At 54.8% G+C, this 23,471-nt stretch overlaps 6 protein-coding genes across 6 annotated transcripts; 5 read left to right on the top strand and 1 right to left on the bottom strand.

Annotated features, from left to right (window-relative positions):
• Positions 1-2,064: 2,064 nt before the first annotated feature.
• BKA78DRAFT_244437 (putative MFS sugar transporter) lies at positions 2,065-4,143 on the top strand (the record flags this gene model as incomplete). The annotated part of the gene is made up of 4 exons (XM_066884031.1): positions 2,065-2,410; positions 2,471-2,847; positions 2,897-3,283; positions 3,331-4,143. 4 exons carry the CDS (start codon positions 2,065-2,067, stop codon positions 4,141-4,143), a joined length of 1,923 nt encoding a protein of 640 aa, XP_066750004.1.
• Positions 4,144-5,635: 1,492 nt separating this feature from the next.
• On the top strand, positions 5,636-6,452 carry BKA78DRAFT_245558 (maintenance of ploidy protein MOB2; the record flags this gene model as incomplete). The annotated part of the gene is made up of 2 exons (XM_066884134.1): positions 5,636-5,876; positions 5,980-6,452. 2 exons carry the CDS (start codon positions 5,636-5,638, stop codon positions 6,450-6,452), a joined length of 714 nt encoding a protein of 237 aa, XP_066750003.1.
• A 1,297-nt stretch (positions 6,453-7,749) lies between these two features.
• Positions 7,750-9,082, top strand: BKA78DRAFT_340432 (uncharacterized protein; the record flags this gene model as incomplete). The annotated part of the gene is made up of 1 exon (XM_066890321.1): positions 7,750-9,082. The coding sequence occupies one exon, from the start codon at positions 7,750-7,752 to the stop codon at positions 8,770-8,772; it is 1,023 nt and encodes a 340-aa protein (XP_066750002.1). The 3' UTR covers positions 8,773-9,082.
• A 2,698-nt stretch (positions 9,083-11,780) lies between these two features.
• On the top strand, positions 11,781-12,852 carry BKA78DRAFT_22433 (uncharacterized protein). Its single transcript, XM_066883676.1, has one exon. It carries the CDS (start codon positions 11,959-11,961, stop codon positions 12,586-12,588), a length of 630 nt encoding a protein of 209 aa, XP_066750001.1. The 5' UTR covers positions 11,781-11,958; the 3' UTR covers positions 12,589-12,852.
• A 2,466-nt stretch (positions 12,853-15,318) lies between these two features.
• BKA78DRAFT_303968 (Up-regulated during septation-domain-containing protein) lies at positions 15,319-17,541 on the top strand. The gene is made up of 2 exons (XM_066887588.1): positions 15,319-15,340; positions 15,409-17,541. Exon 2 carries the CDS (start codon positions 15,626-15,628, stop codon positions 17,039-17,041), a length of 1,416 nt encoding a protein of 471 aa, XP_066750000.1. The 5' UTR covers positions 15,319-15,340; positions 15,409-15,625; the 3' UTR covers positions 17,042-17,541.
• Positions 17,542-18,969: 1,428 nt separating this feature from the next.
• On the bottom strand, positions 18,970-23,039 carry BKA78DRAFT_303959 (uncharacterized protein). The gene is made up of 4 exons (XM_066887587.1): positions 22,276-23,039; positions 19,770-22,155; positions 19,503-19,712; positions 18,970-19,446 (listed from the first exon to the last, which is right to left on the bottom strand). Exons 1-4 carry the CDS (start codon positions 22,709-22,711, stop codon positions 19,365-19,367), a joined length of 3,114 nt encoding a protein of 1,037 aa, XP_066749999.1. The 5' UTR covers positions 22,712-23,039; the 3' UTR covers positions 18,970-19,364.
• Positions 23,040-23,471: the final 432 nt, after the last annotated feature.

Below are 23,471 nucleotides of genomic sequence, written 5' to 3'. Positions count from 1 at the left end.
TACAGTGGCTGCTTGGTGCAACAGGTCAGCCACGAGGCCGACGACGAATCGAAAAGGCCAAAGTCCATTAGGCAAAAGGATGCACATCGATGAATTATGCCTCGCCTGTAAGACTCAACTGCCCTGGCCATCTCGTCATTGAGCACTCCTTTGTCGGCCCGAGTGCTCCTTTGCCGCGAAGCTCCGCTCTTCCATCTTTCTCCATCTCAAGAGTGGCCCAACATCACCAAGGCACGACTGAGCCCAAGGCCATCGAGCCAAAGGCCATCGAGCCAAACACCACAGTGACGCAAGGCCATTGCAACCACAGCTAACTGCAGGCTCAAGGCATCCGACGGCGAGTCAAAAAGAGGCGGGTTACCGTCTTGGAATCAGCGCCGTTTGGGGCGCCAGTGCTGACTCGAGGTTGTGGGGAACGCTCGCTTGGCCCATGGGGACTCCGCCTTGGGTCCCCGGTCTCTCCGGGCGTTTTTTGCCCCTCCCCCAGGTCTCCAGTAATTCCCCAGACCGTTCTGTCAGACCACAATGCCATCCGTTCACTGTTCTCATCTGGGGTGCATGCTAACAAACATGAGCTTGGCCGGGCGCAATTGAGGTCGAACTATCACTTTCCCCTGATCTCCTGGCTGTAAGATATCGACAATTCGTGGCAACATGGTGATTCGACTGGGGCATCTGCAGTACAGACATCCGTGCACCGCTTTTCGACTCGGCATTTCACCTTCTGTCCATCAGTCCAATCCCATCCTCAAGAGCCCCGTCCGATGACCTGACCGGTCGGCTACCAAGCCATCTTGAGGCGACAGAGGTGGATAGGCAGACTCGACAAGCCATGCAGCTCCACTGCCTTGTCGGCCTGGGCGGCGTGACCCGATGATGCCTGGGCGTCTCCTACCATGTCAAAGGATTCGATTTGTGTCCCGGAGCCATGTCAGCTTGCGGCGAGGCGTGCTTTGCGACAAGGCCTTGGCTCGAGGTACGGCTGCTAAACAATTTCGCTACAAGTGAAGGTGTACATCGTTTCGCATCAATTATCAAGGCAAGCCTGAGGAGAGAGTATCCGGTACGCAAAAGCGCGGCCAAGACTTTCCATCCCCGTTACCGCGGTAGTCTTGAGGATGGGACAAAGATTTGACCGCCTCGAACGTATCGAGTTCGCAGGCCAAGAGGCGCGGACGCGTAGCTCTATCCATGCTACGACATGGACCGGGTCTATACCTCTCAAACGGAACCATCTTTCCCCGCAACGGGCAAAAGCTGGGCCGATCCATAATGTCTGTTTGCGGAGACTGAAGCGCTAACCCCAAACGCGGCCACAAAACCGCCAGAGACCCTTGACCAGGGCTCGGGTTTCGCTTTTTTGAGCCAACCAGGGCATTGCCTGCTCGCACTTCCTCTGCCCTGTCAGCCTAAGCCCCCAAGCCTGCCAGGCGAAATGGAAAGAGTGTTTGTGGGTGTGTGTCTGTGGAGAAGGGCGCACAAGATGGCTACGGGTTCCCATGTTACCTGGCTGGCCTTCCTGTCAGCGGCGCCTTCCGTGAGTAAGCCCCCGTGTCATGGCTTTTGCTTGCCTCCTCTTAATGAGACCACTCCCCGCGGCAGATCTCTTGACCCAAGACTAAGACGTCTCCCTGCGTACCGGTTGAACCGTTCTCGCAGACACTTGGTATTCCCGTTTGTCGCCGACTCGAGGCCATTGGATTCTGATGGTTTTTGATACCACAATTGGTAAATACGTCTGGACTGCTGTTGAAAGTCCGACTTGGAAGCACTGTGTGGTAAGTTGGTTTGATTGAAGCGTCTTCTTTGTAATTGAAGTCGTGGACATCTGCGTCCATTGACTTTTGGTCGAAGCTTTTTGTGGTCTTGGTGACTTTGCTTTTCTCCCCACCCTTTCCCGTCACTGACTTACTCTCAGCTACGAGCATATCAGTGAAGTTGGAATATCGTCGCCGTTCCCGCACATAGTTCAACATGTCTTCTGGTGAGAAGCATTCGTCCGAGGGTGATGTCGCCTACCATGAGGATGCCGGCATCAACCCAAAGGCCGAAACTCAGCGCAACATGTCTGTGTCCACCGCAAACATGACGGCAGCTGAACGCGCTCGCCGTAATGCCAATGCTAAATTGGCCAACCCACTTGCGGGATTCACGCGTGCGCAGCTCGAGAAGAAGGGTCGAGACTACGCCTTGCAGCACGCTTTGGCCGAGCCTGAGGATATCCGCGCATTCGAGCTCGGCGCCGTTCTGGCGCAAAATCCGACTTCCTACGATCGCCTTGGAGCCGACGTGTTGACCGACCAGGAGATGGACATTTTGTACAAGGAGTTTGCGAGCAAGTGGAGTCAGCCGAGGACGCTGTACATTGTCATTGTCTGCTGTTCCATCTGCGCCGCCGTCCAAGGAATGGGTACGAATACGATCGACACCAGCATTGGTTTAAGCATAAAGGGTGGCGTATACTGACGAGTCGTAGATGAGACGGTTGTCAACGGCGCCCAGCTTTTCTACACCCCGCAATTCGGAATCGACAACGGAGACGAGCGGTCCACGTGGTTGACGGGCTTGGTCAACTCGGCGCCTTACCTCTGCTGCGCATTCGTTGGCTGCTGGTTGACAGTCCCGTATAACCACTGGTTTGGCCGTCGCGGAACCATCTTTATCACTTGCCTGTTCTCGGCAATCGCTTGCTTTTGGCAGGGCTTCGTCAACACCTGGTGGCACATGTTCATTGCTCGTTTTGCGCTTGGCTTTGGTATTGGTCCCAAGTCAGCGACTGTCCCCATCTACGCCGCAGAATGCACCCCTCCAGCCATCCGCGGTGCACTTGTGATGCAATGGCAAATGGTCAGTTTGAGAAAGACACGAAACGAGTGCGTGGCTAACTCGCGTTTAGTGGACTGCCTTTGGTATTATGCTTGGATACGTGGCCGATCTCGCCCTCTACAGCGTCAAGGACACCAGTGTTGCAACTGGACTCAACTGGCGCTTGATGATGGCTTCTGCCATGCTTCCTGCCGTCGTCGTCTGTTTCTTCGTCTTCATGTGCCCGGAATCGCCTCGTTGGTACATGGCCAACGGTCGCCATGCTGCAGCCTACCAAGCCATGTGCCGCCTCCGCTACTCCAAGCTTCAGGCCGCTCGCGATCAATTCTATATGGCCGAGCTGTTGAAGGCCGAAGAGTCCATGAAGATTGGCCAGAGCAAGCTTTTGGAACTGGTCACTGTGCCGCGTAACCGTCGTGCTATGCTTGCCTCGGAGATCGTCATGTTCATGCAGCAGGTATGTACCATGCCTTGAAGACTCAGGGCGTGCTAATCAGAGGACAGTTCTGCGGTGTCAACGTCATTGCGTACTATTCATCGTCCATTTTCCAAGATTCTGGTTTCAGTGCACAATCGGCGCTCGCGGCTTCGCTCGGCTTCGGTATCATCAACTTCCTCTTCGCCATTCCCGCCATCTACACAATCGACACGTTTGGTCGCCGTAACCTGCTCCTGACGACGTTCCCCTTGATGGCGATTTTCCTACTCTTTACCGGAATGTGCTTCTTCATCAGTCAAGAGGGAGACTCACTCAAGGTACGCGTTGGACTCATTGCGCTCGGTATCTACCTCTTCGGCATTGTGTACTCGCCCGGTGAGGGACCCGTCCCGTTCACCTACTCTGCCGAAGCGTACCCGCTGTACGTCCGTGCCTACGGTATGTCGCTCGCAACTGCAACCACGTGGTTCTTCAACTTTGTCCTGTCCATTACGTGGCCCTCGCTGCAAAAGGCCTTCAAGCCTCAGGGCGCCTTCGGCTGGTACGCTGCATGGAACCTGGTCGGCTTTTTCCTGGTTTTGTTCTTCATGCCCGAGACGAAAGGAAAAACGCTCGAAGAATTGGATCAGGTGTTTAGCGTGCCGACACACAAGCACGCGGCGTATGGCGGTCGCCAGTTCTTCTACTTCTTCCGGCGCTACATTTTCCGGCAAAACGTGCAACCAGAAGTCTTGTACCAGATGGAGGACGTTGAACCCATCGATGGCGCGCACGCAGAGGACCTCGGCGCCGACGACATGGAGATTCGCAGGTCGAGTCCTTCGGACAAGCCTGGCGCGACAGCGGCGGAGCGAAAGAGCGAGTCTGCCGGATCGTAGACGGCTGCGATGGCGAGGATCCGCGACTCTCGGTCCTAAGGCCTTGAGGCGTTGGATGAGAAAGGAGACGGGGTAACGGCCCGGCGTCTCTCTAGCTGGCCTTTCTTTTGCGTTCACATTCTCTCTTCTTAATCCTTCTTTTTCCTTCTCCTTTGAAGTGTGATACCCCCTTCGCTGCAACAGGCCCCCACGAAGTAACAACGGCTGGCTGGACTTGCTCAGGAAGGGTTTGCTGTGGAGGATGAGATGGAGGACAGTTGCTGCGAGTTTTGTAGTGGATCTACGCTGCGCCAATGTCAAATTGATAATATTACGCTAGAGCAATGATCAGTTTGCCGCTGTGAGGTGATGGTGAGCCCGGGGGTTGTTAAGCCAAGCTTTGGTCGTGGGAGGTTAACTTGGTTAATTCCCGGGAAAGAGAAAAGGTTGGCTGCATTCATGCATAATAGTGACTGCGAGTCATCGACGTGCGTGTTGACGACGACGGTGTAAACAACCGAAAGGGTCCAGTGTCTCCTGGTGGACGACAGAGATGGTGTTGAAGAGAGACTGCAAGGGGCCAGACAGGTCAAAGAAACCCAAGCGGAGGCGCACGTGCGTCGGGATCGCTGCTGGGTTGCCCCCACCACACGTCGTGACTAGCGTTGTTTACGCCCCAGGGCCTCTCTCAGCTCGACACCAACACCATCTTCGTCCCTCTCCCGCTACCTCACCACTACCACCTCATCCTCTGCTCTCTGTGTCAGTTCCCGCTCTCCCTTTGCTCCTCGAAAAACAACCGTTGTCCCACGACTTGCGCCCGTGCATGCGTCCCTTCGGCGGTACCTCGTCCCTCCTCTCCTTCATTCCCTTGCACGCTAAAGCTAACCTTTGGAATGCTGCTGCAACCCTAGTCCCGACAAACTTCGAAGCTTTCGTCTGCGCATAAAGCCTTCCACCGGCTCCGACTGCTCCAGTCATGACTTCTTTCATCACAACAATGTACGCTGAAATCTGTCCCCCGTCTCCTACACACTCTTCCCGCTTCCCATCCCCCGCCTTTCCCTCAACACCGCGGCCTCTGTCGCCCGTGTTTACCTTTCCAAACCCGGCGCCCACGCCATGTTTGCCATACGACATTGGTTCCCAGGACGTGGACCCTTACGACTGCCTGGCGCCACAAACCTACATTCCGGTTCGACGAGACGCTACTTCTTGGGACGACGCATACTGGCACCGCGCCCACTTGGGATTCACTCCACCAACTCTGCCTGGCGGAACATACACAAGCCCATTGCAGCGCGAGTTTGATCAGGTTCTGCGCAGCAGCGTCCACACTCTTCTGGCGCTTTCTCCAACTGGCATGGGCTACGACGGACACCATCACATCCCGGAGTACCCGGAACCGCCCAGGAGCCACGCTGCGTGGGCACGCAGGCCGCTCTCCCAAGTTGTACCGGAACGACAGCAGCAAAACATGCCGAATCAGAACCCTCCACAACTCAAATTCCGCATGAGCCGCTACAACAAGGGAAAACAGAATGCTAACGGGCGTCATGGTGATAGCAGTAACAGCAAGGTTGCTCGAGCAGGCAATGGCGGCACGGCAGCATTCCGGGCCAAAGAGGGCAAGCGAGGAACCAGCTCGTGGCAGCTGAAGCAGTTTGCGGAGGCGACGCTCGGCAGCGGCAGCTTGAAAAAGGCGGTTCAGCTGCCCGAGGGAGAGGACATTGGGGAGTGGTTGGCTGTCAATGGTAAGAAGTAGCCTTACGAGGCATCTCCACCATTTTTGGAAAGGATAATTATAGCAATAAGGCCGACCCACAACACGAGGACATGTCTAACACCGAGTCATAGTGGTCGACTTTTACAACCAAATCAACCTCATCTACGGCTCGATAACGGAGTTTTGCTCTCCGCAGAGCTGTCCGGAGATGAAGGCAACGGACGAATTCGAGTACCTGTGGCAAGACTCGGAGAACTTCAAGCGCCCCACCAAGATGTCCGCCCCCGAGTACATTGAGCATCTGATGGCGTGGGTGCAGTCCAACGTGGACAACGAGGCCATGTTCCCGCCGCGCGTGGGCGTCGAGTTCCCGAAGCAGTTCCCGTCACTCATCCGCCAGCTCTTCAAGCGCCTGTACCGCGTCTACGCACACATCTACTGCCACCACTACCCCGTCATCATTGCTCTGGGTCTCGAGCCGCACCTCAACACTAGCTTCAAGCACTACGTCTTGTTTGTCGAGGAACACCAGCTCAATCAGGGCAGCAGGGACTTTTGGGGCCCGCTCGGCGACCTGGTTGAGAGCATGTTGCGGAGCGATTGAACAACAGGGGGTGACGTTCCTCTTCTTCACTCTCTTACACATGGGATCTGGGATGGTTATGCGGGTTTGAAAAAGAGCGGAAGATAATTCGGCTCAGGTCGTCCTTGAATGTTTGCGCGTTGGGAACGGGAGTTGATGGGCTTTCAGGCGAAGGATGTGACATTTTGACAGCGAGCGCTGACGACTCAAGCCTTTCCTTTTTGTCAATCGTCGCTTTTTGACTTTTCTTCCATCAGCATGTTTGAGGTCTAACACTCTGACGTCTTACGTACTACGACATGATGGTGGGGCGGGCATCATATCACACGCACAACCTCTGGTTCCTTCCTTCTCTTCCTTCCCTTCCTTCCTTTCTTGTGTCTGTTTTCCGCTGGACCCTTTTTCCAACTTAACCAGAAAGTAGTCTTCTTTGGGGAGTTGTTGGGCAGGGTAAAATGCCGTCGACGCCGCGTGGCTGGCGGAGAGACGGACGGATCAATATCGAACGAACGGGCCGTGCATGCATGCATCTCGGTATTTGCAGGGAGTCGTCGTTAGCGTGCGCATGGTGTGTTGTGTCGTCGAGGTGCTAACTAGCCTACTTGCATACCTAAAGATGAAAGTTCGTGGGTTGGTCTTTTGGTTTGGTTCCGCCGTTGTGCTGTTGTCGTCATCAGCGTCACGTCCTCTTGCCTAGTCGTCGCTCGTCGTCCGCCGTGTGCAGTTGCGCTTCCTGGTTTTGCGTCTCAGTCTTTGGTCTTTCATCATCATCAGTATCGGCTCACTGGCAGTTTCGTCCATCGCTTTCCTCAATTCGTTGACAGTGCAGTGCCTTGCCGCACTCGTCTCATTCCCACATGGTAGTATTCAGTACGTGTGTGCAGTCAGTTCTTTTCAAATAAAGTAATCCCTGCCTACGCTCTTTGCTAATCCCTTTTTAGGATCCAATCTTCTTGCTCTGCGGGTGCCGCACCGTTCTCACTATTATCTAGGGCGAATTCTGCTCTCCTCCTCTCCAGGATCCAGTACAGGCAGGAGCCAGTCAGAGGACGGAGATGCCACCCTACTGAGGGATAGGCAAAGGGTGAGGGCAGGGATTCATTTATTCGAAAGAAAAGACTGCACTCGCTTAGTGAAGACCACTCTATTTTGTCGGTTCTTAAGTGCTCGTCCCGCCCTGCCTACCAAGAATCCGCTATATGTTGAGGTCCCAAAGTCCTACTTGCACCGCCGCTTTTTTGCCACTGTATAAATCCGTAAACATCCAGAGCTTGATGTCTACCTTCTACCATCTCTAAGCTCCTTGTATTGAACCGCAATGCGTCTTCTCTCAACGCTCGGCATTGCCCTGACGGCGCTCAGCAGCCTCCGTCTCTGCGCGGCTTGGGATCGTGCACCATGCCAAATCGACGGCGTTCCAGACAGAAACGGGCGTCACGAATTCCTTTATCAAGAGCTCTATAACCTCCAGGTCCGCTTCTGGGACACCTTTGTAAACCGAAGAGATGCAGAAGCCGACTCCAGAAACAGTACTCTATTCGCCCAGGATATTCAAGGAAGAGTCGACATGTTGCGCACAATAGAAGGAAGAGAGCTCAACACGTTATTCCTCTTCGGACTGTTCCAAACGATCAAGAACGAATTCGCCAATAACAAGAAGACGATCTCGCTGTTCGGCTACCCAACCACATACAAAATCACGGCCTTCAACGGAAACCGCGACATCGCCAGCGCATCGACTGTCGTCAACTTCACCAACCCGATCCTCGGCACCCGGCCCGTCGAGATCCTCACCTGGATGCAGTTCGACAAGAGCGGCCGGATACAAGAGTACGACGCGACGTTCCGCTACTGGGCGCCGCTCCTGAACGAAACCATGGCCTCGTCGCTGCCCCTGATCAAAGGCAAGACCGCCGGCGACATCATCAGCTACTTCCGCCGCACCATGGCCGAGTCCATCTGCGAAGCCCACACCTCGCACTGCGCGCCCGTCTGGAAGACGCGCCAGTACGACAACGAGCTCGCGTGCAACCTCTTCCTCACCACCCACGTCCGCTTCGGCGAGTCCTTCGACTTTGGCCGCAACACGCTGCTGTGCCGCGCGCTGCGCGCCAAGCTGGTCCCCTTCAGACCCGAGGAGCATTGCAAGGCCATTGGCCCCGAGGGAGGCAAGGTGTGCGTCGACGATACGGACTATGTGGGGACGGTTCTGGAGAAGTATTTCAAGACGGCCTTTTTCCCCTTGGACCCGCCGGAACAGAGTACGTTCCGTTTGGACGGGAACGCGGGGCGTCCTCAAGATTGGGTTGGCGAGGGACATCCTGACGGGAACCCTGGGTAGTTGGTTGGTCATGGGGTTTATGATGTCTGTGCCAGTTTCTTCGGTGTGCTGTTTTGCTGGCGCGGAAGAGTTGCGAAGTTCACTGCTTTAGGTGCTCTGGCACGAAAGGAGCGGTCCGTCGAGTAGCGGTTACAACGGCAACGTTGACTCCTTCCTTTGATTCTTGGGTAGCTCTGGTCTTTGTGCCTGGCGGGCTTCAAAGCTCCCCGATGAGACGACGTCTTGCCTTTGCGTTGATATGCTTTTTCTGATATCATGAGATGTGGTAATGGCTTTTCATTCTGTCTTGTCTCGCCTCTCCTTATGCTGGAATGCTGCGGAAGTTGGAAAACTCATATATAGAATCTTTAGGAATAAGGATTGGAACTGTCTTTATTTTACGTCACTTGAATTCCACGCAAGTCATAAGATCTGGATTTCGTCACTGTGCTCTTTGATGCTGCTCCACGATACCTCCCCGTTCCTACGCAGCCGCAAAAACATAATTTCCAGGTCCCTGTTGCACCTCACCACAATACCTCCTTGTGCCCTTCCTCCCACTCAACACATCCCTCCTTCACCTCCTTCCTCCAAGAGTCTAAACTCCTTTCCCACCCCATATATAGCCTTAAACTCCCAGAATCCCATTACCCTCCTAACCAGCAAGCAGCACCAACAGCCGCCAACCCTCCACCGGGCAATGGCCGGGTGGTCCGCCACTCGAACGAACGATTTTCTTTTGCCATACTCTATTGCCGAATTGGGAGTGAGAGTGGCCAGCTCAGTAGACCTGCGTTCGAAGCTGTTAATGCGCAGGAGGTAAGTGCTTCTTTTTGAGTTGCAATCGGGAGGATGGGATGGACGATTGCAGTGTCGAGGCTTGGAAATGTCTTTCTAGTCAAGAATGTGGATGTCCTCACAAGTTGAGTAGAAGGTGACGACCCGGAAATCCAAGCCCACGAGTGCGACAATGAACTTTTGGAGACAACGCAATTGCACGAAACATTCAACATGAAACATGACTCCTGTCTCAATTCTTGCGACACTTGCGTCGTCTGCGCGTGGAGTCCCTTCACAGACACCCCATTGATCGACATGCGAATTCGCAGATCTTGGAAACGGATTCGCAACGTACGCGCGTGCGTCATGGGTTTCCGACACCAGTGGTGGGGTCGAGCTCCTCTCGACTTGAAGATTGTTCATGGTCAACAGGCTTGTATAGGGCAGAAAGATGTAGACGGCGAAACGATGTCCGAGTGCGTCTGTTTCGTGTCGTGTTTGACGTCCACGAACAGCGTTGTTCTTGATCCTGGCGTCAGGCCGGGTCATTGCGGATTGATACGAGAGGACGACATTGAGGCAAGTGAGAAGAAAAGTTGTACTCCAGTAGTGCCCTTGAGGAAATTGACCCACTCGTCAATTCAAACGGCCAGAGGCTCGCAATCGCAACTCAACCACCACTGCGCAACCAACGTCGATTCCTCTCAGCCGCCATAAGCAGCGTGGACCAACCGAGTCGCCCGTTCACGTGGGTTGCCATGTCAAGACGATGATGATTCCTGCCGCGCCAAACAAACTGCGGGCGCTATGCGTTTTGCGGCGAGCTGCGCAACTTCATTCTTCTCTCGAGCGCCACTGCGCGAGGGCGGCTGCAAGCAAGACGTTGGCCGTCACAGCTAACGCTCGTTGTGGCGCCGCCATGGCCCGTTTGGGCATGCGCTACGCGTGTGAAGCGCGTCCAAGTTGCTTTGGCGGCGGCGGGTGCGTGTGGCTAATGTAGCGCAACCCCCCGCGCTCTGTTTTGGGATGGCCGCTTCAGATGCGCGGTGATGGGTTTATTGGATTGCGAGGAGGGCCGGGCTTGTCAATGGAGGAACGTGATGTCATAATAGCAGAAGATTTCTGCGGTGGAATTTTTGTTGCTGGTGTTCTGACCTACCGTCTTCGTTGCTCACTTCCAATTGGACCGTCTGTCTTGGTCATCATTTGGTTTCTAATGTGAGCTGATTTTCCGTCGGGCCTAGACAAGGAAATAATCTCCCCAGGCGAGGAGCCGCAAGTCTCTGGGCCCAGGGTCTCGAAGCCAGGGCCGGAGCATCCCAGCTGCATGGTGGAGCAATTGCCCATAATCAAGCGTTGGAAAAGAAAAGTCGAGTCTGGGGAACAAGACGAGCGACGGATCGTCTAAAATCCAGCCCCCATGGTCCCATCCGCGTCGGTTCCACTACGCAAACGCGCAATGCTCGCCGTTGTTTGGCGTCGAAGCTTATTGCTCCTGGATGTTCAACGGTCACGCTAACCCAACTAGGCAGTTGTCTGCACAAGCGACATACTACAACCAGTGTGAGCCCGCCCGGAAGGATGCTCAGTCCACACTTACCTTGACATGTTCCCCCCTAGCAACCGCTCAATTTCGCGACCTAGATACCCCATGAGCCATCACACCACCACTCGCACATTCAAGTGGAGCGCAAAATGCAGGCGAAGCGCACAGGCGGCGCAGGCGCTGAGCGATTCGTCCGACTATACCTTCGCCCCCATTAACACAACCACAGCGCCGGCGCCAAAAGCAAACATTTTGCGACTGCGCACTCAACATCGCTCCAGCGTGCTGTAAGCGATCATCACCCACCCCAACTGGACCCTGTCAATATCAGCAGAGGATTTTCCAACAAACGCACGCGACCCCTACCTCCAAAAGTATCTGCCGCCGTCCTCCCGCGCCCCTGCGACACACCAACCCGCGCCGGTGGATGTACCCGCCTCCGCGTGCGCATCCGCGAACCGATCCGGCGTTGATTCACTACGCTATGGGCTAACAATTCATGGTATGCTCGCCTAGCAGGGCCTGGCGAGCAAACTTCATGGTTGAACGCTGTGCAGAGATGCTGCGGTTGGTGGATGTGGCGTTGGCTGGACAGGTCATCCCTGATGGCTGGCCGGCGGTTTGGCTAGGGCAGCCTGCATCGAGAGCTGTGTTCCTAGTAGGAGTTGTCAGTATGAACAACGTTGGGGGTTGGGCTCTGGCTTGCATCTGCAAAATGTTTTCTTTTGCAAGTTCATGAGGGGAGTGGGGACTATATTCAACACTCGTTGGGAAGCGAGCCGAGAAAAAAATTGGATGTGGATGACCGGTCTCCCAGAATTGTTCAGATGATGATCTCTTTCCAGACTCACCCTTAGATCCGGGGAGCATTCGCCATTTTGATGTTGAACACTTCAAATTACTCCTCGCTTGCATCAAAAATCGCCTACGTGCGCCAAAGACGGCAGGCATCGTCTCTGAGAACGTACGACTTGGACGACGACGTATATCCGACTACTTTCTTTAGCAAGCGCATGGTGTTTGCCCGGAGCATGCACCCAAACTGCGTCGAGGTTGTCGAGAGATGCGTCATCGTGGACTATTCTCGTCCTCGGATCGCCTATAAACAGATACGACGCGGTGTTGCTGACTCGAGCAATCACCATTCGCCTACGGGACAACACCACATCATCTCGGAGCTTGGCCGAGCGGAAGTGGCATTTTTCGGACAGAGAATTTCTTGCCAAGAAGGCAGACGAGAGCGAATTTTTCTAGAGGCGGCTTTAGAAAGCCGTTCACTCTCATCTCCCTGCAAGGCACGCGGGAGGCATTGGGGGCCCTGTCTCGCAACCACGCGCTCGGCGGCGACAGGGAAGACCAGACAAAAAGGCACGGAACAGCAAAGGCACAGGCCGGTCCGCCACGGCCTCCGCTGGCAACTGTACCCGCTTCTGAGGAACGGGTGTGCAACGGAGGAACAAAAATTTGTCGACTTCGCTTGTTATCGGCGCTGGGGCGTTGCGCCTAGTTAGCAAGCCCATCCTTGAAGGTAGGCATGGCTGGCTTGCCTGGAACCGACAAACGGCGCGATTTTCCAGCGGCAGACGAGCCATGTTCTTGCAGAACCATCACGACTCGTCGACTCGTCGCCCTCAAGGATCAGAAAGGTCTCGCCCGTGGGGTAAGTGGAGAGAGACGTTGATTTGGACCGTCTTCCAACACCAGCCGTTTCAGCACTTGGGGTTCAACGGTGAAGGCCCTGCCATGACGAGCTCGATCTAGAACTTGTGAGCATCTTCTTCCTCGTGGTCCCGTTGGTCCCCCCGCTTGCGCTGGTTGCCAGATATTCACATGGATGGAACTAGAACCGTTGTGAAGGTCAATGCTGGGCCGCTGAACCTTTTATTCCAGGTGTTCGGTCGCCTTACGTGCATACGGGAGCCGGTTGAAGCTCCAGGTACACTGCGCGAATGATGACGTCTTCCTGGCCACGGCTGAGTTGCAGGAGGCGAGGCAATGCGAAGATTTGGGACTCGCTTGTGAGCTTGCTTGCCATATTGATGGTAGACTGACGAAAAGAGCAGTCGAACGAATCAGCGGCAACCCCATTCTTGGCTTTGGGTGCGATCCGGCCAGTTCGCACAGTCGACACCGCCTTGTTTGTACATTTGCCACTGTATCTGAAGCAAGCGGTCAGCGTCTGATGACCTCTGTTGCTGTGTCAAAGCACGCGAATGCTCCGCAACACCAAGCTGGGGACTTCTGCAAATGGTGATAGCGATTGCAGTTGTAGGAAATGAGCTGAGGGGTCGAGGTCCACCGATCATCGTCCTTAAAACTTGGAGGCTTTCACGGTCCACATCGTTGCTTAGCTGATGGTCGAGAGACTGCAGAGCGCGCCGTGTTGGCCGCTGGCTTTCGCAAAACAAATCGCGTACTCGCGTCCCGTCCCTGATCAACACCGTGCACGACAATCCTCGGCTTTGGCAAAACCCTACGCAGCATGCAAAGATACATGACGAATTCTCATGCCTGGCGTTGGGGAGTTGTGCTGGTCCGAGTCCAGCTTAGACCGAGATTCAATAGTTATGCACCATCTCCTATCCTGACGCGGCTCAAGATGATAGGATGCGAAGATACTCGCCTTCTAACGTCCCAGACCAGTAGACGCGCTTCGCAGCTGGCATGGGAGATTCTGTTGCTGGCACAGACAGGGTCCATGAGGCCGTTTGGCCGTGGGGTCGACTGGGTCAAGCTTGATGGAGTTCCTGGAAACCTCGAAGCGCTGCTGGGCAATTGTCCCAGAGGCCGTCAGAAACAAGCGCGCATCTGGACAACCAACACACGCGTCTAGACGCCACAGCTATCTTGAGCTTGGATTGTCTCGCTTCTGACCCAGAGCGAGTCACATTGACGTCGTTGATGGCTCTGCTCAAAAGCCCCGCAATCCAGACTTGTCCTTGCGATACGCAATTGGGACCACGAGAGCAGTGCATTGAAACATCTTTGCCGCCCAGATAGAGCCGTTTTGAATCCAAGAGAAGCAGCCATTGGGAAGGTGGTGTTATCTCTCATGGTTGAAAGTAATGGCCCCATTCGGCCTATATCGAACGCCTGCTATGGCTATCCCAGTACCGTGAGATGAATCACACAGCCTTGAGCTCCCCAACGCGCCGAGATGCTGAGGCTGCGGAGCGAGACACCGCATTGGAAAAGGGATGGCTGCAAAGAGTTGCGCGCGCGACTGAAGAGCCAAGCATAGACGAGGGCGACGGCCGTACTACCTTCGGTGTTCAGGACAGATCGTGGAGGTGGAAAGGAGAGAATCGGCCAGCTTGTCGTTAGGCGAGGGGAGAGCCGGCTCGCCTATTGAAGGATCGGCATTCCGCAGCTCGTGGCCACCCGGCCACCGAAAGCTCCTTGAGGTCGTCGGTCTTTTGTCGTCTCTGCTTTCTTCCAAGTTTTTTCCGTCGTGACGAGGTCAACGGCTGCAAGGGGACGCGGGCCGCATCCCGTTTTTTTCTGCAGGTTACAACGCCGAGGGATTCGAGCGAAGCCGTTGATGCATTCCAAGCTGCAGCCATGGGAGCAGACTGACGTCGTCAGAAAAAGGCTTGCTGAAAAGGGAGGACGTCTACACAGTAGCCGCACGGTAGTCAAAAGATCACCGGACAGATCTGGGATAGGAGGAGCATCCGAGCGCGCAGAAATAATAGACATACCCATGAGCCGAGTCGCTTATGCTCACCCGACCAATCTCCAAATTCATGCAAAGGGTCGACAAAGGAGACGGTCGAAGACTCCTTGCATTCGAAGTCGAGCGTAAAGAATTCTTGTTCCTGAAGAGCGCGTGGATGCGCGCAGAAAGAGGTGAGGATTCCTTGCGTTAGCGCGCCTGAGGGCTCCCAGTAGTCATACCCCACGAATCACGCACTCGGGTCGACGAGTTGTTTCAGATGGTTCGGCCGTTGCCCCCCATCCAAAGCAGATCTTTTGCCGGCCAACTCTTCGCCCATGCGCCGATGCCTTGGAATCGCAGGGCACCTGCGTCCATCGCCCTTGCAATAACTTGTCGGAACTTAAAGAAGCAAAATTCCCATGCTTGTTGCAAGAGGGGGTCCACGCGTCACGCCTGAAGTCTCACCCCGAGGACCTGTGGAGCTCTAGATATAATCATCCCAACCTCTTACCATGACACACATAGCCAAGTGTGTTCGGGAAAGCGTCATGGACAAACGGTTAGGAGCCCAAACACCAGACGCCACCTCGGCCACCCCACGCAATGTAAGCTCCAGTCCGAAACGACACCACCCTTTAAAACCAATGGCATACTGAGTCGACACCACGAGTAGGAGTATCCGGAGCGATCGGACAGCAGAGCAGGACTGCACCGATCCAATTCAAAGCGAGGCCAACCACGATATCAGCTGTGGCCGAAGAAAGAACCAACAATTCCAGATCGGCCTCAAGTCCCCTACGAAAAACGAATAGCCCTCTCCGTACAACGTTCAGCGACCGCCATGGGAGACGCAATTGTCACAAGTGCTTGTTCTGCATCTCGCCAGAACAATGGAACCATCTCGAGCAGGAGAAAAGTCAGCGTTCCAGACATGTTGGCGCCTCCTCCCAAGAGAGACTATGAGGCGTTGCTGGATTCTCGTAAGTCGGATGTTGTGCAGGAAAGACATGTGGCTGACATGGAGGACTCTAGCAACAATTCCTGGATACTTCCCTGTTCGAAAGGAGCGGACGATTCCAAATCAAGAGAGGTCCGAAAGTGCACCTCCAAATGGGAACCAGTGGCGGGCCAACCCGTTCGGGGATGCGATGGTGTCCTGCGTGACAGGGCCTGCATTACTGCCAAAGGTTAAGACACCTCCATCAGCTTTGTCTGGGTCACCTGCAAAAAACACTGGCCCCCTCCTTCCCATGTTGAAGCCCCTGTCGCCGATTTTGAGTCCAGCATCCATGACGTACGGCCAACCAAGCCTGCGTGTGAACACCAAAGTCGACCTGGACGAAGAAAAGGGCCCGGAAGTGCCGCCAAAGTCGCCATCGCTCTATGCGAAAAAGTCCCCGCCAACGCGCCCACCCCCAAGGATGGATTCTGGCAATACTGTTCCAACGATTGGCGAGGATCCTATGGGCGAGAGTTGGTTTAGTGGAGGTGCTTGTTCATCGCCAGAATCACTTGACAAGCGGGACCGCCCAATCGTCCATAGAAGAAGGAGGTCAGAACAGTCATTTGTGGACGGAGGTCATTCCTATGGACGAATCCAACAACGCGCCGAAAGCCGAGCCGAAAGTCGAGCAGCAAGTCGAGCAGCAATGACCCCAAGTCCGACGGACAGGGAGCATTCAGACCCATGCAGATTACCACGAGGTCTGCCGGCAGCGATCGCTGTGTCGACACTGGCGAACTCGGAAAGAGAAAGGCTGCGCGACAAAGCTTACGGCCAGGTCGAAAAGTTCGAGGTCCTCAACAGTCGCGATGTTAACTCTTTGACCAAGGAGCTCCACGCGTTGGACGAGAGATGCGAATATTTGAGGAGGACGTACAAATCGCTCCGCGAGGGTCGGCAACGACTCCACGCCCGAATGATATCCTACCTGAGGAAAAGCGAGACCGTTTGCTTCAACCGGGACAGCCTCCTCAAGCAGGAGGAAGCTCTGGTCGAGTTGGACATCTCCATCGACGACTGGATCCACAAGATTGAGCAAGCTGAAAATCGTCGGACACGCATCCGCGAAAAACTTCTTGAGCACGTAGCTGCCGCCGTTGTCATGCCCTCGACAGCCATGTCGACAGACGAGAGCAATCAAGCGACTCCGCCGAGAAGCCCTGTCAAGGCAGACAGCCCAGACAGCCCCTATCACACCAACCGCAAGGACGTCGAGTCCATCCGGATCTATGCCGATGGCGAGGTCCTGAATCTCTTTGCCGATCTGGAAAAGGCCATTGGGCACATGTGTGATTCCTGTTGATATGGTTTCACCATGTGTCGGCACCGCTGATCAATGAAGAAATATGTCGGAAAAGCCCCTCTTTCTCATCTCTCCTTTGTTCATAGACATCAAGTTGTGTTCCTTGGCGCGGATTTCTCCTTATGATACCCAGTCTGTACTTTTCCTTTGGTTGTCGCAGGAAGCGGGTTCCCCAGATTATCAGTCGGCGAACAAGACGTGAGTGGTTCGATCAGTGTGTATATAAGCAAATCGCTGCCGAATCAGAACAAGTTCAATTGAATCGAATCGCATCGAGGCCACTGGAGTGAAATTGGGGTCGGCAGCGGCCGTAAGCAATGAACCGATGTCGTACAATTGGCCGACACTGGCGATGATCAGATCGGAGATTTTTGAACAGAATCTGAATTTTCAAAGTGTTGGGCTTCTATGGTACAGTGCCATCAGAAGAAGTGAGTTGGGCGTTTGACCAAGGAGGGGCAGTGGAGTGAAGGTGAGGAAAAACGGAACCGACCGCAAGATGAGGGGAGAGCCGAGCCGAGCGGAAGAAACTCGGGCCGGCCCGCTCGCAGTGGAAGGGACGCTCGGGCCGGTGACCACGAGGACTTCCTGATGAGCAGAACACTCTTTCAACACCAAACACCTCAAAACATCACCTCAGGCCGAGTTCCGAGATCCCATCGAAGACATTAAGGTAGGTCGCATTGCGGTGTTGGACATGCGTCCACGTGGTGACTGCCTCAAGTACATTGACTGCACCCTGCCCTTGTCGACCCACCCAGCGACCCCTTCCAGACCTCCACTCCTATTCATCATTACTCCAGAGCCCATCTGTACTCTGTACGCAATGAGCACATCAAATCTTCAATGGTTCAAAAGATGCGACTCACCGCCGTCGCATGTCTTCACATCAGATGTTGAAGCGAGGCCGGGATGGCGGATTGTGGATACAAGCCCCCATCCAACTCTCACCTGATGGTTGAGCGGTCGAGGGGGGGAAAATTACAGTCAAGCCATTCTCCAGAACCGGTAAGGCGGAATCCAAACTTCATCCACACAAGCCTCGAGAAGCCTGCGCTGTACCCGTCGACCCATTCGTCTACGGCTGCATCGACTGCCAGGGCTCAGGACCTACCTCCGCCCGCGAACGGGCAGCAATGCATCACCCACTTGATTTTTTTGCTTCTCCGCGGCAGAAAGGGCGTGGGTTATGGCTCGGAAGTGTCGTAGCTTGTTGGTGAGCATCCTCCAATATTCGAGAGAGCCGGCGGGCGGGGGGGGACCCACGGACCCCCCAAACGGGAAAGCTTCAAGAGAACAGCGGAAAGAGCGCGCGCACACAGCACCCTACTCTTTTCTCTCACCTGATTTACAGACAACGCCCGGCTACATGTAGGTATTCCTTACGTATACGCCACCCAGATGCAGCAGACCCTGCAGCGCCCGCCCGCGTCCACGCCACTCCACCCGCGCCTGCCAGGGGGCCAGCAGCGACCAGGGGCGTGCGGAAAGGGGTGTGTGTCTCGCCTGGCGCGCGAGCTTCTGCGAGTTGTTGCAAACCTTTCCCGACGAGTGGTGACGGCGTTCTCCGCTCCCCAAGAAGAAGGCCTGCAGAACAAACTCCATGACAGCGGGATGGCTAGGTTCGCGCGACTCAGTCTGTCGGTATCCCGTTTCACATCCGCTCTTCCGTCGTCCTATCTATAGCTCTTCATGACTAGGCGTTTGGATACAGGACCCAAAAGTGCGACCCGATTTCTGCAGTTGCGATTAGTGCAAGTGCTAGGGACCTAGAGAGCAGTCTGTAAACGTGGATGTCTCGAAGGTGGTCACACATATCGCCTGCGCAGAGGCTTTTGGATGTTTCACAAGAGGTTTCAAACTAGACATTGCTTTACCAAAAACCAATACAGACTTGCAGCTATTGGATATAGGAATACATGAGCTTTTCGCTTTCTTCGATCGAAGAGAAGGAGATCGTCAAAGTTCGCTGGCAACAACAAAAAACCAATCATCATCAGACATGTTGACACAAGATTACACGCCCCACTGCGACTCAAACAACAGCAAAGACTCCAGGCGCCTCATCTTTCATTCACGCCTGCGGCTTCTTAGTCACAGCCCAATCCTCCTCTTTAGCGAGCTGGTCCACGTCTTCTTCTCTTCCTCGGCGCCGATGCTGAGGCTGACGCCGCTGTCGCTGTCCCTGTTGCTGCTCTGGGCGGTCGCCGGGCGGCTGAAGTGGATGGGATGGCTGCGGCGCGAGGGCGGCTTGTGGGCGGCGGAGGTGGCCGGGTCCGTCGACACGGTGCGCGTCAGGTAGTTGCTTGTAGTACCCGAATAATCATTGCGGGTAATGGGTGACGGCGTCTTCGAAATGGGGACCATGGCTTCCGTAATACCGGGTGTTTGCCAGGTGCGCGTTTCCACATCGAATATTAGCTCGGCGTCCTTCTGTGCCACATAGGATTCGCGGCCGTACTCCCTTGAAGAGAAGGTGGAGCGCCGGAGTGCTCCTTGTAGCCGTGGCGCTGCTGCTGCTGCTGCTGCTCCTCCCGCTGGCTGTTGCGGCTCCGCCGGGGGAGACGGCGTTGGGGGCAGCGGCTTGGGTTGCAACTTGCGCTTGTGCCACGGCGTCGACCTGTTCGACGAGCTCCATTGGAAGATTCGGAAGATGCCTCGTTTTTGTGGTCTGACGAAACATGTGAGTCAGGTGCTTTTTGCGTGGGATGGCGTGGTTTGGACTTACTTTGTTGGCTGGGCTTGCTCTCGCCGCCGCTGGAAATCTGCTTCGTTTACTTTGAGGAAACCCTTTTTCAGGGCGCTGTGGGACTTTTTCAGCCCCTCCAGCTGCACAATGTTCTCATCTCGGAACATTCTCACACGCTCAAACTCCCGTGCCCAGTCACCGAGCTCAATCTCTGTCGACATGCGGGAGTTAGCAGAGGATGATGTCCTGCGGCCATCTAGATCCACTGAAGGTAATGCAGGGAGGGTCTTCTCAGCCTCTGGAATTGGAGAGGAAGTCCACTCATCAAGAATTTGGAGTGTCTCGCCCTGTTTTCTGAGCCTCTTGACCATGCGGTGAAAGGTTTTCTTGCTCTCGCGCAGGAGCAAGAGCTCATTCTCGATTCTTGTGAGCTCATCCTCGAATTCGCTGCTCGTCCTCTCCAAACTGTTCACATCTTCAATGTTGATTGATGGTTGCCCGACAAGGGTGGCTTGCTGGCTTTCCGTTCCCTCAGTCGGTGTCTCCACAGGTGGCGTGTTGTAGTCGAGACTCGAATTTTCTTCTTCCTGATGCTGCTGCAGTTGCCGGAGCTGCTCCGTCGTCGCCGAAAGCTTGCGCCGATAATCGTCCCGGTCGCCCTCTGCAGTTTCGAGTCGAGCGCTCGCATCCAGGAGCTTCATCCCGGTCCGTTCGGCCGTGCGTTCTGCAGCCTCCATGCCATTTTCTGCTTCGCTAAGCAACGACTCCAGCTCCTCGTTGGCTTTCCTGAGGTCGGTGAGTTCTTCCTCGGCAACGGCAATTCTTGCCTCGAGCGAGCCTTCGGCGCGCATGGCTTCTCGCATGACTCGGCGCAGGTTCTCCACTTCTTGCTCGGCGGCGCTCAACTTCGCTTGCAGATTAACTTCGTTTGTCTCTGCCACAAGCAACTTTGTCCTGCTCGAACGCGCGTTTGATTCGAGGCTGGTCCGTCCTTTCAGAGCCGTGTTCAGATCAGACTCGACAGCGGACTTTTCCTGCTTGAGTTGCTGCACATCCGACAGAAGATTGGTGTTGTTTCGTTGGCTCTCTTCAAACTGTGCCATGAGCTGATCCTTGCTCTTTTCGGTCTTTGCGAGTCGCCGTTTGGTTGCACACAACTCCTCCTGGAGACTACCTGTAGTCATTTTCAACTGTTTCAGGTTGTTCTCCAGGTCAACCTTGGTGGCGCGCAGTTTATCCAGCTCGGCAGCGGCCTCGGGATTCTTTTGTTCTTCGGTGTCGAGTTTGCGCAAGGCCTCGCGCAGTTGGGTTTGGAGAGTGCGACGTGAGTGGTAGAGATCGTCCACTTGCCTCTTGAGCTTTGCCTCGTTCACATCGGATGCTTCAATCTTGGATCGCATGTTCTTGAGTTCGGTCTGGAGACGCGACTTTTGAACTTCAATCTCGTGCGACTGAAAGTAGAGAGCTGTCTTGGCCTCGATAGCAGCCTTTAGAACGTCCTCTGCTTGCTTGTTTGATGCTTGAAGATGTTCCAAGTCGTGGTGAATGCCCTCTCTGGTCGCCTCGGTCGCCTGGAGCTGCTTCTCAAGGATAAGCGTTGGTCCACTTGCGGATTCGATCTTGTTAGAGAGCTGATTGGCAGCATCTTCGAAAAACGATACTGTGGACTGTAGAGTTTCGGCTGTCTTTTGAGTTTGGCGAAGTTTCCCACGAAGCGCGGCAATTTCGGAATCTTTGGACGACAAGTCGGCTCGGAGGTCAGACTGAGAGTCTTCGGAGACATTGAGCCTCTGGCGAATGGCAGAAAGATCTTGTTGCAAAGAGAACTTTTCCCTTTCCAACGACTTCAATTGCAGCTTGCATGACGAGAGTTTCTCCTCAATTCCAGACCAGGAATCTTCGAGCACGGTGATTCGCTGTCGACTCTGCAAGCATTCCCTTTCGAGCTTCTCGATCCTCGCCTTATGCTCTTCAAGCTCTTTTAGCAAGGTCTTTTCGGATTTTGCCGAGGTCGCCAATTTTTCTTGGGTCGCCTTCAGATCGCCTTCCAGCTGCGCCTTTTCAGCCTCCAAAGTCTGGGATTTGGTCTTGTACTCTTGCAGAAGGGCATCCAGGCTCCGAGCGGTTTTCTGGCTCTGTTGATACTCTTCTTGAAGAGCAGCTATTCGAGAGCGGCAGAGGAGAAGGGCGTGATCCGATTGTTTCTTAGCCTTGACGAGACGTGCATTGGTCTTGTGCACCTCATGCAGGTCACTACTGTCCGGCGTTTTGACAGAATGGCTTCCGGATGTGAAACTTGCACCGCGTTGGAGCGATGAAGGAGGCGAAGATGACGTCGTCGAGGCCGCATTGGAGGTAGATGACGGTCGTCGTGCAGCTGCTACAAGACGGTGAGGTTTTAGCTGCGCGAGTTGTGGGTTCTGTGCTAGTCCAGGTTTGCTACGTCAGCAAAGAGATCAGAGGCACACGACAATCAATTTGATTGCTCATCTTTGTCTTTTTCGATCTTGTTCCTGCGTGAGTTGATAAAAGTGGAAAGACGTACACTGTAGAGCAAGCTTATCATCCGATTCCAGATGATGAAGCAATTCCCTATTCCGGCGCTCATACTCAACAAGGGTAGCCTGAAGCTGCGTAATGCGTCCCTCATGTTTGCGGCTGTGAAGGTGGTCATTTCGACGGCTCTGCGCAAGGCTGCGCGCCGCGCCAGCCGTTTTGACCTCCTTCACGTGTGTGTTGACGGCAAGCCGTACAGCGAGCTTGCGGAGTTGGATGATGGAGTCTGCGGTTTCAGCGTGCTCGCCTTTGATGACGGCGCGCAGCTTCTCCCGCGGATCTTGTCCTGCAGACAGCTGACTAACATGGCGAATGGGGATTCCGGTTTCTTCTCGCATCGTTGAAGAAGCGGTGTGCTGGGGCCGGCGATGAGCCGACGGTGGAGGAGACGGGAACAGACTGAGGCTCGTTCTGCGATTACTCATCGCCGTCGAAGGTGACGAGACAGACTGAGCCTCTGCCTGGCTGCTGGTTGAGGTTTTTGGCCGCCCCCTTCTTCCCTGATAGGGATCGTAGGGATCGAAGAGAGGTTGTCGGAGACAAAGTCCCTGGGGTCGTTCACGTGAGTCGTAAGAAGTAGGAGGAGAGTAGTAGGTAGGAAAAGAAGTGATCGAGTGGCCGGTGGAGAAGTGGTAGGTATATGGATAGTGGACGTGGAGAGCGGTCGTAAAAGGACATGAATGGACAGCGTCAAGGGGAAACCGAAGCAAGCGGAAAAAGCGATTCAAGGCGCACGAATTGAATACATTAAATGATGAGACATGGCCATCACGCACGAGCAGCAGCGGTTCAAGAAAAAGGGAACGTGCAAGAACTTAAGTAACACGCGAAGGCTGCAGTGAGACAAGACGCAAAAGCACAGTGGCAGTGGTACGCGATGAAAAAGTCAGCCTTACGACGGCGGGACAGTGAGCTGCCATGTGGCTGGCGGTTTCCAACCGGAGATGGACTCGGTTCGGTGCAAGGAAGCAAAGATACGACAATGGTAGGCCGTACGATCCACCGTCTGCGGTGCGTCCGGTGCGCGGTCTAGGTGGGTGAAGCGTCGAGGTGGAGCGGGAGGAGAGTCCTAAACCAGACGGCGAAACCACAGCATCGGCAGCCCTCACCCGCCGTCCCGTTGCATCCTGAATCCCCGTCGCCTACGCGGTCCTGACTCCTGAAACACACAACTCCAAATTATTG

The sequence above is a fragment of the Phyllosticta capitalensis genome, assembly GCF_038381095.1.
Source record: "Phyllosticta capitalensis strain CBS 128856 chromosome Unknown BKA78scaffold_1, whole genome shotgun sequence".
Lineage (NCBI taxonomy): Eukaryota > Fungi > Ascomycota > Dothideomycetes > Botryosphaeriales > Phyllostictaceae > Phyllosticta > Phyllosticta capitalensis.
Note: the sequence above shows the minus strand (reverse complement) of the source record. Positions and strands in the feature narration are given on the sequence as shown.